Source organism: Hyperolius riggenbachi, chromosome 9 (genome assembly GCF_040937935.1).
Source record: "Hyperolius riggenbachi isolate aHypRig1 chromosome 9, aHypRig1.pri, whole genome shotgun sequence".
NCBI lineage: Eukaryota > Metazoa > Chordata > Amphibia > Anura > Hyperoliidae > Hyperolius > Hyperolius riggenbachi.
In genome coordinates this window covers 33,483,967-33,497,806 of record NC_090654.1, presented here as the reverse complement: position 1 = coordinate 33,497,806, position 13,840 = coordinate 33,483,967, and the positions used below count along the sequence as shown (strand labels likewise).

The following is a 13,840-nucleotide window of genomic DNA, read 5'->3' as shown; positions in this document are numbered from 1 at the left end:
CTGTATATGGGTGTTACACATGGAAGAGGGGGCTGCACATGGAATGGGAGGGGCTACAGTACATAGATGATACACATGGAAGAGGGGGCTGCACATGGAATGGGAGGGGCACTGCTGTATATGGGTGTTACACATGGAAGAGAGGGCTGCACATGGAATGGGAAGGGTGCTGCTGTATATGGGTGTTACACATGGAAGAGAGGGCTGCACATGGAATGGCAAGGGTGCATCTGTATATGGGTGTTACACATGGAAGAGAGGGCTGCACATGGAATGGGAAGGGTGCTGCTGTATATGGGTGTTACACATGGAAGAGAGGGCTGCACATGGAATGGGAAGGGTGCTGCTGTATATGGGTGTTACACATGGAAGAGGGGGCTGCACATGGAATGGGAGGGGCGCTGCTGTATATGGGTGTTACACATGGAAGAGGGGGCTGCACATGGAATGGGAGGGGCGCTGCTGTACAAAGAAGGGGAACCACAACATACTTGGGGCCTGATTCACAAAGCGGTGCTAACAGTTAGCACGCTGGTGAAAAGCCCTTTATCACGCCTGAACTCAGTTTAGGCATGATAATTTTAGGCGTGATAAGTTTAGGCGTGATAAGTTTAGGCGTGATAAGTTTAGGCGTGATAAGTTTAGGCGTGATAAGTTTAGGCGTGATAAGTTTAGGCATGATAAGTTTAGGCATGATAAGTTTAAGCACCAACTGCGTTAGCACCGCAGTGCACAGCTGATCAAAAGTTTTGCGCTAGCAAAGTCTGGTGCACTTCGCATAGAGTTTAATGGCGCTGCTTTGCGTGCGGGACTTTGCGCGCTATCTACACTTATCTAAACTTATCACGCCTAAACTTATCACACCTAAATTTATCACACCTAAACTTATCGGGCCTGATTCACAAAGCGGTGCTAACAGTTAGCACGCTGGTGAAAAGCCCTTTATCATGCCTAAACTCAGTTTGGGCATGATAATTTTAGGTGTGATAAGTTTAGGTGTGATAAGTTTAGGCATGTTAAGTTTAGGTGTGATAAGTTTAGGCATGATAAGTTTAAGCACCAACTGGGTTAGCACCGCAGTGCACAGCTGATCAAAAGTTTTGCGCTAGCAAAGTCTGGTGCACTTCACATAGAGTTTAATGGCGCTGCTTTGCGTGCGGGACTTTGAGTGCGATCTAAACTTATCTAAACTTAGCATGCCTAAACTTATCATGCCTAAACTTATCACACCTAAACTGGCTTTTCACCAGCATGGTGCAATGGTTATCACGCCTAAAGTCTTTTAGGCGTGCTAACTGGGTTAGCACCGCTTTGTGAATCAGGCCCATCACGCCTAAACTGGCTTTTCACCAGCGCGGTGCAATGGTTACCATGCCTAAAGTCTCGAACTGGGTTAGCACCGCTTTGTGAATCGAGCCCTTGGCCTAGGGAAATGAAAAGTATAAATCCGGCCTTGTATATAGCATTTCCAGGTGCTGGACCAGTAATCAGCAATAGAGCAAGTCTAGAGGGCTGAGTATAAAGTAAACGTCTTTTATTGTGTCATACATCAGATATCCATCTGATGATCACCAATGACTGTTTTGGGGCCACGGCAGGTCCCCTTTATCAGGGTAGAGAACAGAGTGGCAGTTAGTCTGAAGAAAAGATGTTGTCCACCAAGTTCAACCTCTGAAGCCTCATCGGTTTGTTGTTTCAGTTGCTATTCAGTCATGTCCAGCTCTTTGTGACCCGATGGACCAGTGGCATAGCTAAGGAGCTATGGGCCCCGATGCAGTCGCAACCTCTGCACCCACTATTGCTACACCACTGCCATGGACCACAGCACATCAGGCCCCTCAATTCTCTACTGCCTCTCGAAGCTTGTCCAAGCTCATGCTTGTTGCTTCCATGAGACTATCTAGCCTCCTCATCAGGACCATGCAGAAGAGGGGGTGCTCAAATAAAAAAAAATCCCACCTCCCGGCCAATACTTTTAACCACCCAAGGACCCTAGGCTGTAGAGGAAATAACAACCCCCTCAAACCCAGATAGCAGCACCCCTCCCCAATCCCCCCTCCCCAAAAAAAACCCTGACAAAAAACCCCAGCAGTTGTTGGGCTTCCGTCTCCCCCTCCTTCCGTGACGTGTGTCCTCTTACCTTGCCCCCCCCACCACACAGTACAAGGCCAGTACAGTGCAACAGACTGTCTGTTGCAGTCCTATAAGGAGGAAGTCCAGGAGGAAGGGGCCGGAGTTGGCGGGTTACGGAAAAGGGGTGCTTGAATCCGCCCCACCCCCCATGTGCCTGCTTTTTACTTTCTGCTGTCCTCTCCTCCTTTTGCCCTCAATCTTTCCCAGCACCAGGGTCTTCTCCAAAGTCCTGCCTTCTCATTGTGGCCCTAATTTAATCCACTTTTTCTCCTAGGTGACATTTTCACACCCTATCAATAAAATGCCTTTTAAAAGTATACTTAAGCCTGTCAAAAAAAAAAAACAGTTGAATTTAGCTGGGGCTTCTTGCAGCCCCCCGCAGTCATCCTGTGCCCACGTCGTCCTTCCGAGACTCAGCAGTGAGCAGCAGTGACCCCCTCAAAAGCTGCCCATTTGGCGGTAGCAGAAATGTTGGTAGAAGGCACAGTTAAGTGCTCTCATCAATCTTCAAATCAAAACACGCATTCCTCTTTAGCACACATCACCCCTGGCAATTCTCCCAAAAATAAAAAAAAAGGCGACCGGTTTCACTGCGAGCAGAATTGATCGCTCAGGCGTGGCGGTTGCAGCCCATTCTCTGCGCTTTTTATTAAGAGGCATTGATTTCCCATCTGTGCTTGGAATACCCAGCATACGAGGCTGCTCAATTGCCACCCCTCCAGCAGCCATTAGGTGTCCATCTCTTCAGATGAGGAGATAACCGGGGCCCCTCTGAGAGGTTTCTATGAGAAGGTCGCTGAAGCCGAACAGCTCGGGTTAAGCGGTGGGGGACGCGGGCTTCCGCCAGCTCACACAATAAAAATGACAACAAACAAGGCTGTTTATGTTTGAGGAGAGGCTTTTCTGTCCTGTCAGCAGCAATTCCTGCACCAGGGAGCCAAGGAAGTGTCAGGAGCAAGATGGCTTCCAGATGCCAGGCCGCCTGAGTGGAAGAGCTGCACCAGGAGGATTGTGTAGCAATACTGACATGTACCTCATGATCTCTGCTAGCTGTGTGTCTTCCTCCTGTGTTCTGCGCCTTTCTCCACGGCCAACGGGGCCCTCCTGTACCTCGTGACTCCGGCGCATACCCTGTGTCCCTTCCCATTTGTAGTGATAAGCACGTTAAACGGGGGGTTAAAGAGTCACTCCAACCAAGTGTGATGTCTTGGCCTTCAGAGGAGGCTTTATAAGAACAGGGAAGCTCCACTACAGTCTACATGGACAGGCCCTCTCTGAATGATACTCATTGACCTTCACAGTCCATGTGGAGTAGGAAAAGTCCATCGAACACAAATACATCACCAACAATTTATTCCGTCGTCGCAAAGCAGAAATAGGTGACACTTTTTAGTGCGCTTGTGTCAGGCGTAGCTGGATATCATGGGGCATGTTATGTGGTCATGCAGAGGGACTGTACAACAGGGATCATCGTGGACTTGGAGCTCCTGCCTATTGACTATTCACCTGAGTAGGCTGGTAAGGCCCATGAAACAATTCATCTTTGTGTCCAATAACATTTCTTATTTCCCATTCCTCGCATGAGGTAAGACTATTTAAGCTAAACAGTTTTTTAATATTTTATATCTCTGTGGTGCCTCACCCACCCTCCCACTTTTGCCCCAGTTTAGAGGTCCTCCCATGGTAGCTGATATCCAGGATGGTTTTTCATTTTGATTTTTCCAGAGAGTGACCAACAGCAATCAGAAGATTCCCAAGTTGATCCACGTCGAGACAGAATTCTCCACATGCAGTTTAGTGTGGTTGCCAATTAGCAAACCACTATTGTGAGTAACACTCCCTTCGTGTGGAAAAACGGTGACTTGACACCTTGAAAAAGAGAACAGGAGTCTAATAGTCACCACATGGAGTAATGAGTGGGAAAAAGGAAAATGGTTCTCACAAAAGTGGGTTGTAGAAGAGGCAACCAATCACTTGAGGCAGGCAGAGATTCACTCCACTCGGGCTTCCAATAGGTCGCTATCTTAGAAAAAAACAAAGCAAAAAACAGCTGGTACTGAGTGTGGCTATGCCACGTAGGACCAATAACACCTCTTCAGAGGAGGGTGAAAATCACGTCAGGAGGTAAGAGGCGCCCTGAAATTTATAAAACTGAGTTCAAAACAACTAAAATAAAAAAGGATAACTTCTTGTTAGGCTACACAGACTACTGTGTCACTACAATTGGCCTGCTGAAGTGGGCTGAGACCCACGAAACATGTTGCCAGTGTATATTAAAATGTATTTGTTTTGTGAAGTTGTCATCATTGAGGAGGCCACTTCTCCTTTTTTCATTTGATTGTTCTGTTTGTTTTTCCTTTCCAGGCCCTGGAGCCCATGTTTGAAGTTCCTCTACTGGATACACCCACAGACTTATATATGAGACACTGCAAGATGAAGCAGAGATAACCGACATGTATGTGCGTCTACGTATCCATTCGCCAACCAGGTGGGTAAACCTGCCAGGCCATCTTTGTTAATTGGAGAAGCGTGAAGACCACAGTTTGTCCATAAACAGCTGGTTTAAAATAACAATAAAAGCTTAAGGAAACACAGTAGTAAAAAAATGATGGTGATAAAAATAATCGAATGGGACTAGGAATTGCAGTTCACCATAAATACACATAAATCCAGGTTTAATGTTTAATCCTTTCTCCAGGCTGTAGCATAATTTCATACATTTATATCCAAGCGTTCTCCTCTCGCCCCTTCTACCCAGATTAGAAGATCACTCTCAGTATGGAAGTTTTCAGGTCTCTTGTACTTTGGGCAGCTGCATTGACATGTGTAGTCCGATAGGGCTGTCTGTGTTTTTGCACTCCTCTGTGAATGGCGCATATCGAGTCTTTTGCATACCATTTGTTTTATATTCCCAATATACAGAACTGTATTTGGACATGTCTGGTGCTTAACCATTTCAGCCTGCGGGGATTTTTCTCCTTATGCATCGGAGCAATTTTCACCTCCCATTCATTCTCTAATAACTTTATCAGTACTTATCACAATTTATTGATCTATATCTTGTTTTTTCCACCACTAATTAGGCTTTCTGTGGGTGGTACATTTTGCTAAGAGCCACTTTACTGTAAATGCATTTTTACAGGATTAATAAGAAAAAAATGGAAAAAATGCATTATTTCTCAGTTTTTGGCCATTATAGCTTTAAAATAATCCATGCTACCATAATTAAAACCTATGTATTTTATTTGCCTGTATGTCTCGGTTATTATACCATTTAAATGTATGGCGCCAATATTTTATTTGGAAATAAAGGTGCATTGTTTCCGTTTTGCGCCCATCACTATTTACAAGCTTATAATTTAACCACTTCGCCGCCCGGGTACATTATATCTACGCTCCTTTGGACTTCAGTTCCCCGCCCGGAGTGTAGATATACGCACCCCCCGCCGCTGCCACCGCTGTCCGCGCTCCTGCTCACACTCCCGCGATCGTGCACGCCGCTGCCCGCTCGCCCGGAGATCAATGAAAATCCATTCCCGTTCGTTGATCTCTGCCCCCGCAATGATCGTCATGCTTCCACGAGAAGTAGCGCGATCATTGTGAAAAAACTCAGTTTCCCAGCCTCCCTTCCTGCAAGCATCCTTCCGGCGCTTGCAGGACGCCTGAAAAAAAAATGTGGCCATCTTGTGGCCAAAAAGTAATACTACACCCCAAAAAAATTTTCACATACAAATACATTCTTTTCACTATTCATTTTAACTCATTAACTCCCACACTCCCCAATTGTTACCAATATTTTTTTTTTATAATATTAAAATAAATTAAAAAAAATTACAATAAAAAAAAAACTTAAATAGTTACCTTAGGGAATGGAATCTTTAAATATTTATATCAAGAGGGTATAACACTGTTACTTTATAAATTATGGGCTTGTAATTAGGGATAGACACAAAACTGAAAAAAATGCACCTTTATTTGCAAATAAAATATTGGCGCCAAACATTGTGATAGGGACATAATTTAAACGGTGTAATAACTGGGACAAATGGGCATATAAGTTACATGGATTTTAATTACAGTAGCTTGCATTATTTAAAAACTATAATGGCGGAAAACTGAAAAATAATGTTTTTTTTTCCAAATGTTTTCCTATTTTCCCATTAAAACACATTTAGAATAAAATAATTCTTGGCATAGTGTCCCACCTAAAGAAAGCCTAATTGGTGGTGAAAAAAACAAGATATAGTTCATTTTATTATGATAAGTAATGATAAAGTTATAGGCGAATGAATGTAAGGAGCGCTTAAAGGAGAAAATTGCTCGGATGCTGAAGGGGTAAAACCCCTCAGTGGTGAAGTGGTTAAAAAATGTTTGTAGTATACCCCTTTCAAAAAGAACAGGGATCGGTGATCGGGAACCATGTTCCCTTTCACTGATCCCAGGGCTACCGGGGGACACCGCGGGGACACGGGGGCGCGCCCACGATCGCGTGCGGTAGCGCATCAGAGTAGCCGCCCGGAGGTGGGATTATACAAAACTAAAATTTCAGTAACGCCTGTTAGATGCATAAAAGGACATTTGAAAGCTTTCCCAAACATTCCCTGTGTGTAAAAATGTTTACTTTCACTGCAGAGACTTCATTATCTCTACCTCATCGGCAAATGTAATCATTGCCAGCCAGGAGACATTCTATGCCTGTGTCTTCACTCTGCTCCTCCCTCCCTCTTCTGAATAGACACATCGCCCTGGCAACAGCTGAGTCACTTCAGAGGAAAAGGAGGAGGGCAGAGTGAAGACACAGGAAGAGAGAGATTCTTGCCAGTAATTATTCCCACAAATGCCCTGACCAGCAATTAGCCTGGCGGATCGCTTCGGCGGAGAGCATTGTTCACCCCACTTTCCCTGCTTTGCTGTGTGACATCACTCCCGTTCCTCCCCTCCCGTATAACAACTGAACACGTTGCTAGCCTGCAGGCTAGCAACACATCTGTACAACCTCGGTCCTGCAATGTCGCTCAAAAGATCGAGTCCTGAACCCTGCTGGGAGATATGCCTTGTATATGTATATATTCGGCCCCATTCGCATGCTAGAAAATGCTCTGCTTATACAATTATACGCCATCATGGCTGAGAATTTAGCACATGTTCAGATGTTGCACAATGTAGTGTATGCAGTACACTACGCATGGAATTATGCTTAATGCAGTTTACTACATACACCCCAATGTCCCTTAGCATAGCCTATTATCTTTATTATTATTATTATTTTTTTTTTATTTATATAGCGCCAACATATTCCGCAGCTCCTTGTGCTGCAGAATGCTGCTTGCTTATTTACCACCCATCATCCCTCCTCTCTCCATTAAGCAGCACATTTATAGCCATGCAGCGTATCTGTACAGCACTCATTTCTCAAACTGCCGTCCTACCGATCCATCAGTGAATATTAAAGGGAACCAGAGAGGTTGGGGGGAAGCTTTAATACATACCTGGGGCTTCCTCCAGCCCCATAGGCACGGATCGCTCCCACGCCGCCGTCCTCTGCTGCCTGGATCCGCCGGTACCGGGTCCCGTCATTGCCGCTAGTCGGCCAGTCGGCCGGCGGACGCGGCCGATTCGCCGCATCACACGGAGCTCCTTCTATACAAGTACGCATGAGGCTGCCTGCTGTGCAGCCGCATGCGTACATGTATGGAGGGAGCCCCTGTGATGCGGACAATTGGCCGCGTCCGCCGGAAGTGACGGGCCCGGTAACGGCGGTTCCAGGAAGCGGAGGATGGCGGCGTGGGAGCGATCCAGGCTTATGGGGCTGGAAGAAGCCCCAGGTATGTATAAAGGCTTGTTCTTTTTTTTTCAGCCCGTTCCTCTCTGGTTCCCTTTAAGGGTAACAGTTACTGAACATGTGTACAAAGCTTTATATAGATCAATAATCAGCCAATAACTGCTTCTATCTAAGCCTAGCCACACAGATGTTTCCCTTTAAATAGTGTTCTCAACTTACGTATTTCAGCTCAAACAAGACTTTGCGAGTCAGCTCTATCCGTTTCCGGTTTAAGTACTTCACAGCAACAATGTTACCCTGCGAAATAGGAAATAAAATAGGATTGAATTTACATTATTAACTAATAGTTAATTACCCCAGCACTTAACTGAGTACATCTAAAGATACACATTCCTATATGGTCTTCAAAGGAGCTCACAATCTAATACCTATCACAGACATAGGGCCTGATTCACAAAGCGGTGCTAACAGTTAGCACCCTGGTGAAAAGCCCTTTATCACGCCTAAACTCAGTTTAGGCATGATAAGTTTAGGTGTGATAAATTTAGGTGTGATAAGTTTAGGCATGATAAGTTTAGGTGTCATAAGTTTAGGCATGATAAGTTTAAGCACCAACTGTGTTAGCACCGCAGTGCACAGCTGATCAAAAGTTTTGCGCTAGCAAAGTCTGGTGCACTTCACATAGAGTTTAATGGCGCTGCTTTGCGTGCGGGACTTTGCACGCTATCTACACTTATCTAAACTTAGCATGCATAAACTTATCACACCTAAACTTTTCACACCTAAACTGGCTTTTCACCAGCGTGGTGCAATGGTTATCACGCCTAAAGTCTTTAACTGGGTTAGCACCGCTTTGTGAATCGAGCCCATAGTCAGTCTCTAATGGCTTTACCGTAATCAAAGCCTATTTAGCGGGAAACTATTTTACGGTGGAAGCCCACACAAAGAGTGAGAGAACATACAAACCTGTGTAGATAGTGTGTATCTTGTGTAGAGGAAGAGAAAACTGGCACTACGTAGATGCAACCCTCGAGCAGGGTCTGAGCAGCTGGGTGCAGGAGCCTGGCGGCCGTTTCGCGCAAAGTAGCGCTTCTACGGAGGCTGCCTCCATAGAAGCGCTACTTTGCGTAAAACGGCTGCCAGGCTCCAGCACCCACCGCACCGATATACTACTCGTCTCTCACCTGTAATGGTATGTGCAATAACTTTACTTCACCATCACTGTATATAGCTATACTACGCTTTGCCTGGTTTATACAAGTGTTAAAATGGGATATTATTAAAGCAGCTTTGTAGCAGTGCCGGTTCATCATCTTTCTCTACATACATGTAGATAGTGTCCTGGCCAAAATTTGAACCTTAGACCCCAGCACTGCAAGATGAGACTTTGAAAATGTAAACTTGAAGAATTGTCTTCAAAGTAAACCTGAGATGGCGTAACAAAAAAAGATTTGCTACTTACCCGAGGCTGGAGGAAGCCCTGGGTATGTATGAAATCTTTTAGTAACGCCACCTCAGGTACACTTTAAGTTACATTTTGATAGCGTCGGTTTTTACAGTAGGCATAAGATCCCCTCCATTCAAATCTCCCTCTGGCTGCGTATTTGGGTCTCCTCAGAAGTACTCAAGGTCTCTAAGCACTTCCGAAGACAAGCAGCACCGTACTGCTCACACACGAGTCAACGCCTCCATATGCGCAGCATGGAGCTGCTGGTCTTAGGAAATACTTAGAGACCAGACTTAGAGTACTTCCGTAGTCTTCTGTAGAGACCCGAAGGCTTCCTCGAAGTTAAAGTCGCAGGAACAGTGGCCCCGGCGGTGGAACGAGTTGACACAGAGAGTACTGGGAAGGCTCAAAGTGATTCAAAGCCTCACCTCTACATAGGTAAATATGTAGCCCCCACCCCCATTGGTTACAGGTGTCCTTTACCAATTATCCCATCACTATTGTCCATTGGTCAGAGAATTATAATCACGGATAGTTACGGATAGAGTGAAGTTACCTTATAGTATGCTGTCTTGGCGTAAACTTGAAACTGACCTTCCGTCGTTAGGAGGGAGCCGTAGTTGGAACCTCTCTGCAGATAAATCAGAAGTACTGATCACAAACTGAGCACAAGAATTTGAAGTAAAGACATACTGGTATGTAGATATACACAAAACATCTTAACAGGCTTATGAATAATGGACAGTGGTTCTCAGACTAGGAGTCCCAGCTAATATAACTTTTAGAACTTCTAGAGTAGGGTCTCCTATAAGCAGGGGCGTAGCAATAGGGGGTGCAGAGGTAGCGACCGCATCGGGGCCCTTGGGCCAGCGGGGCCCCGAAGGGCCCTCCCTCAACCACAGTATTAGCTCTCTATTGGTCCTGTGCTCATAATAATCACTTCTATAGATACTTTGAATAGTGGTAATCATTAACAGATTGTTCCCCATCCCCTTCTTGCATCTCTGACACTGTAGTTGCCATTGGCAGGTTTTGGTGCGCCGTATCAATTGTCATGCTTGGGGGGCCCCATTGTAAAACTTGCATCGGGGCCCACAGCTCCTTAGCTACGCCACTGCCTATAAGAGATGTCATTTGGTGTGTCAGTGAGGTAGATCTGACTTGATGCATATAGGTAAGGCTGATAGTTTTAACCACTTGCCGACCGCCTACTTCATATTGGCGGCGGCAAAGTGGCAGCCCCAGGACCACGTAACGCAGATTGGCGTCAGGTCCTGGGGCACTCTCTGGCCGGGGATCGCGCGCTGGGATGCGCGCGCATCCACCGGCAATAGGCTCCGCCCACCCGCGACGTCAACCCGCCGGCCAATCGGAAGCGCCGGCGGGTTGTTAACCCGACGATCGCCGGATAGGAAGCGTATAATACGCTTTGTAATGTTTACAAAGTGTATTATACAGGCTGCCTCCTGCCCTGGTGGTCCCAGTGTCCGAGGGACCACCAGGGCAGGCTGCAGCCACCCTAGTCTGCACCCAAACACACTGATCTGCCCCCCCCTGCCCCCTGATCGCCCACAGTACCCCTCAGACCCCCCCCTGCCCACCCCCCAGACCACCATTTGCACACAATCACCCCCCTAATCACCCATCAATCACTCCCTGTCACTATCTGTCAACGCTATTTTTTTTTTAGTCCCTAAACTGCCCCCTGCTCCCTCCTGATCACCCCCCCACCCCTCAGATTCTCCCCAGACCCCCCCAGACCCTCCCCCCCCCCCTGTGTACTGTATGCATCTATCCCCCCTGATCAACTGTCAATCACCTGTCAATCACCTGTCAATCACCCGTCAATCACCCCCTGTCACTGCCACCCATCAATCAGCCCCTAACCTGCCCCTTGCGGGCAATCTGATCACCCACCCACACCAATAGATCGCCCGCAGATCCGACATCAGATCACCTCCCAAATCCATCGTTTACATTAATTCTCTCCTCTAAACACCCACTAATTACCCATCAATCACCCATCAATCACCCCCTATCACCACCTGTCACTGTTACGCATCAGATTAGACCCTTGCGGGCACCCAATCGCCCGCCCACACGCTCAGATTGCCCTCAAACCCCCCCTTATCGATTCGCCAGTGCATTATTTACATCCGTTCTTCCCTGTAATAACCCACTGATCACCTGTCAATCACCCCCTGTCACTGCCACCCATCAATCACCCCCTGTCACTGCCACCCATCAATCAGCCCCTAACCTGCCCCTTGCGGGCAATCTGATCACCCACCCACACCAATAGATCGCCCGCAGATCCGACATCAGATCACCTCCCAAGTGCAGTGTTTACATCTCTTCTCTCCTCTAAACACCCACTAATTACCCATCAATCACCCCCTATCACCACCTGTCACTGTTACCCATCAGATTAGACCCTAATCTGCCCCTTGCGGGCACCCAATCACCCGCCCACACCTCAGAACGCCCTCAGACCCCAACCCTGATCACCTCGCTAGTGCATTGCTTGCATCTATTTCCCCCCTCTAATCACACCTTGAGACACCCATAAATCACCTCCTGTCACCCCCTAGCACACCTACCCATCAGATCAGGCCCTAATTTGCCCCGTGTGGGCTCCTGATCACTCGGCCAAACCCTCAGATCCCCCTCAGACCCCCTTCCGATCACCTCCCCAGTGCATTGATTGCATCTATTTTCCCCTCTAACCGCCCCCTGAGACACCCATCAATCACCTCCTGTCACCCCCCTAGCACTCCTATCCATCAGATCAGGCCCAATACATCCTGTCATCTAAGAGGCCACCCTGCTTATGACCGTTTCCACAAAATTTGCCCCCTCATAGACCACCTGTCATCAAAATTTGCAGATGCTTATACCCCTGAACAGTCATTTTGAGAAATTTGGTTTCCAGACTACTCACAGTTTTGGGCCCGTAAAATGCCAGGGCAGTATAGGAACCCCACAAGTGACCCCATTTTAGAAAGAAGACACCCCAAGGTATTCTGTTAGGTGTATGATGAGTTCATAGAAGATATTATTTTTTGTCAAAAGTTAGCGGAAATTGGATTTTTATTGTTTTTTTCACAAAGTGTCATTTTTCACTAACTTGTGACAAAAAATAAAATCTTCTATGAACTCACCATACCCCTAACGGAATACCTTGGGGTGTCGTCTTTCTAAAATGGGGTCACTTGTGGGGTTCCTATACTGCCCTGGCATTTTAGGGGCCCTAAACCGTGGGGAGTAGTCTAGAAAACAAATGCCTCAAAATGACCTGTGAATAGGACGTTGGGCCCCTTAGCGCACCTAGGCTGCAAAAAAGTGTCACACATGTAGTATCGCCATACTCAGGAGAAGTAGTATAATGTGTTTTGTGGTGTATTTTTACACATACCCATGCTGGGTGGGAGAAATCTCTCTGTAAATGGACAATTGTGTGTAAAAAAAAATCAAAAATGTGTCATTTACAGAGATATTTCTCCCACCCAGCATGGTTATATGTAAAAATACACCACAAAACACATTATACTACTTCTTCTGAGTACGGCGATACCACATGTGTGACACTTTTTTTGCAGCCTAACTGTGCTAAGGGGCCCAAAGTCCAATGAGTACCTTTAGGATTTCACAGGTCATTTTGAGACATTTGGGTTCAAGACGACTACTCACGGTTTAGGGCCCCTAAAATGCCAGGGCAGTATTGGAACCCCACAAATGACCCCATTCTAGAAAGAAGACACCCCAAGGTATTCCGTTAGGAGTATGGTGAGTTCATAGAAGATTTTATTTTTTGTCACAAGTTAGCGGAAATTGATATGTATTGTTTTTTTTTTCACAAAGTGTCATTTTCCGCTAACTTGTGACAAAAAAAAAATCTTCTATGAACTCACCATACCCCTAACGGAATACCTTGGGGTGTCTTCATTCTAAAATGGGGTCACTTGTGGGGTTCCTATACTGCCCTAGCATTTTAGGGGCCCTAAACTGTGAGGAGTAGTCTAGAATCCAAATGCCTCAAAATGACCTGTGAATAGGACGTTAGGCCCCTTAGCGCACCTAGGTTGCAAAAAAGTGTCACACGTGGTATCGCCGTACTCAGAAGAAGTAGTATAATGTGTTTTGAGGTGTATTTTTATACATACCCATGCTGGGTGGGAGAAATCTCTCTGTAAATGGACAATTGTGTGTAAAAAAAATCAAATAATTGTCATTTACAGAGATATTTCTCCCACCTAGCATCTGTATGTGTAAAAATACACCCCAAAACACATTATACTACTTCTGAGTACGGCGGTACCACATGTGTGGCACTTTCTTGCACCCTAAGTGCGCTAAGGGGCCCAAAGTCCAATGAGTACCTTTAGGATTTCACAGGTCATTTTGCGACATTTGGTTTCAAGACTACTCCTCACGGTTTAGGGCCCCTAAAATGCCAGGGCAGTATAGGAACCCCACAA

The 13,840-nt window shown here is 46.2% G+C and overlaps 1 protein-coding gene and 1 long non-coding RNA gene across 3 annotated transcripts in view; one reads left to right on the top strand and one right to left on the bottom strand.

Moving 5' to 3' along the window:
- Positions 1-13,840, bottom strand: part of NPR1 (natriuretic peptide receptor 1) — a 173,042-nt gene that overhangs the window by 53,870 nt on the left and 105,332 nt on the right. The window contains exons 9-10 of the mRNA XM_068252423.1: positions 9,919-9,993; positions 8,135-8,212 (exon numbers count right to left, since the gene is read on the bottom strand). Coding sequence (XP_068108524.1) covers positions 8,135-8,212; positions 9,919-9,993 — 153 coding nt within the window. The remainder of the gene's footprint in view (positions 1-8,134; positions 8,213-9,918; positions 9,994-13,840) is intronic.
- The window catches only part of LOC137532191 (uncharacterized), a 242,214-nt gene that overhangs the window by 160,835 nt on the left and 67,539 nt on the right, over positions 1-13,840 (top strand). Inside the window, exon 4 of one of the 2 annotated variants that reach the window (XR_011023878.1) lies at positions 4,498-4,621. This is a non-coding gene — a long non-coding RNA (uncharacterized lncRNA). Of the gene's footprint in view, positions 1-4,497; positions 4,700-13,840 lie in introns of those variants that run through there. The other variant, XR_011023877.1, reaches the window with a different exon arrangement.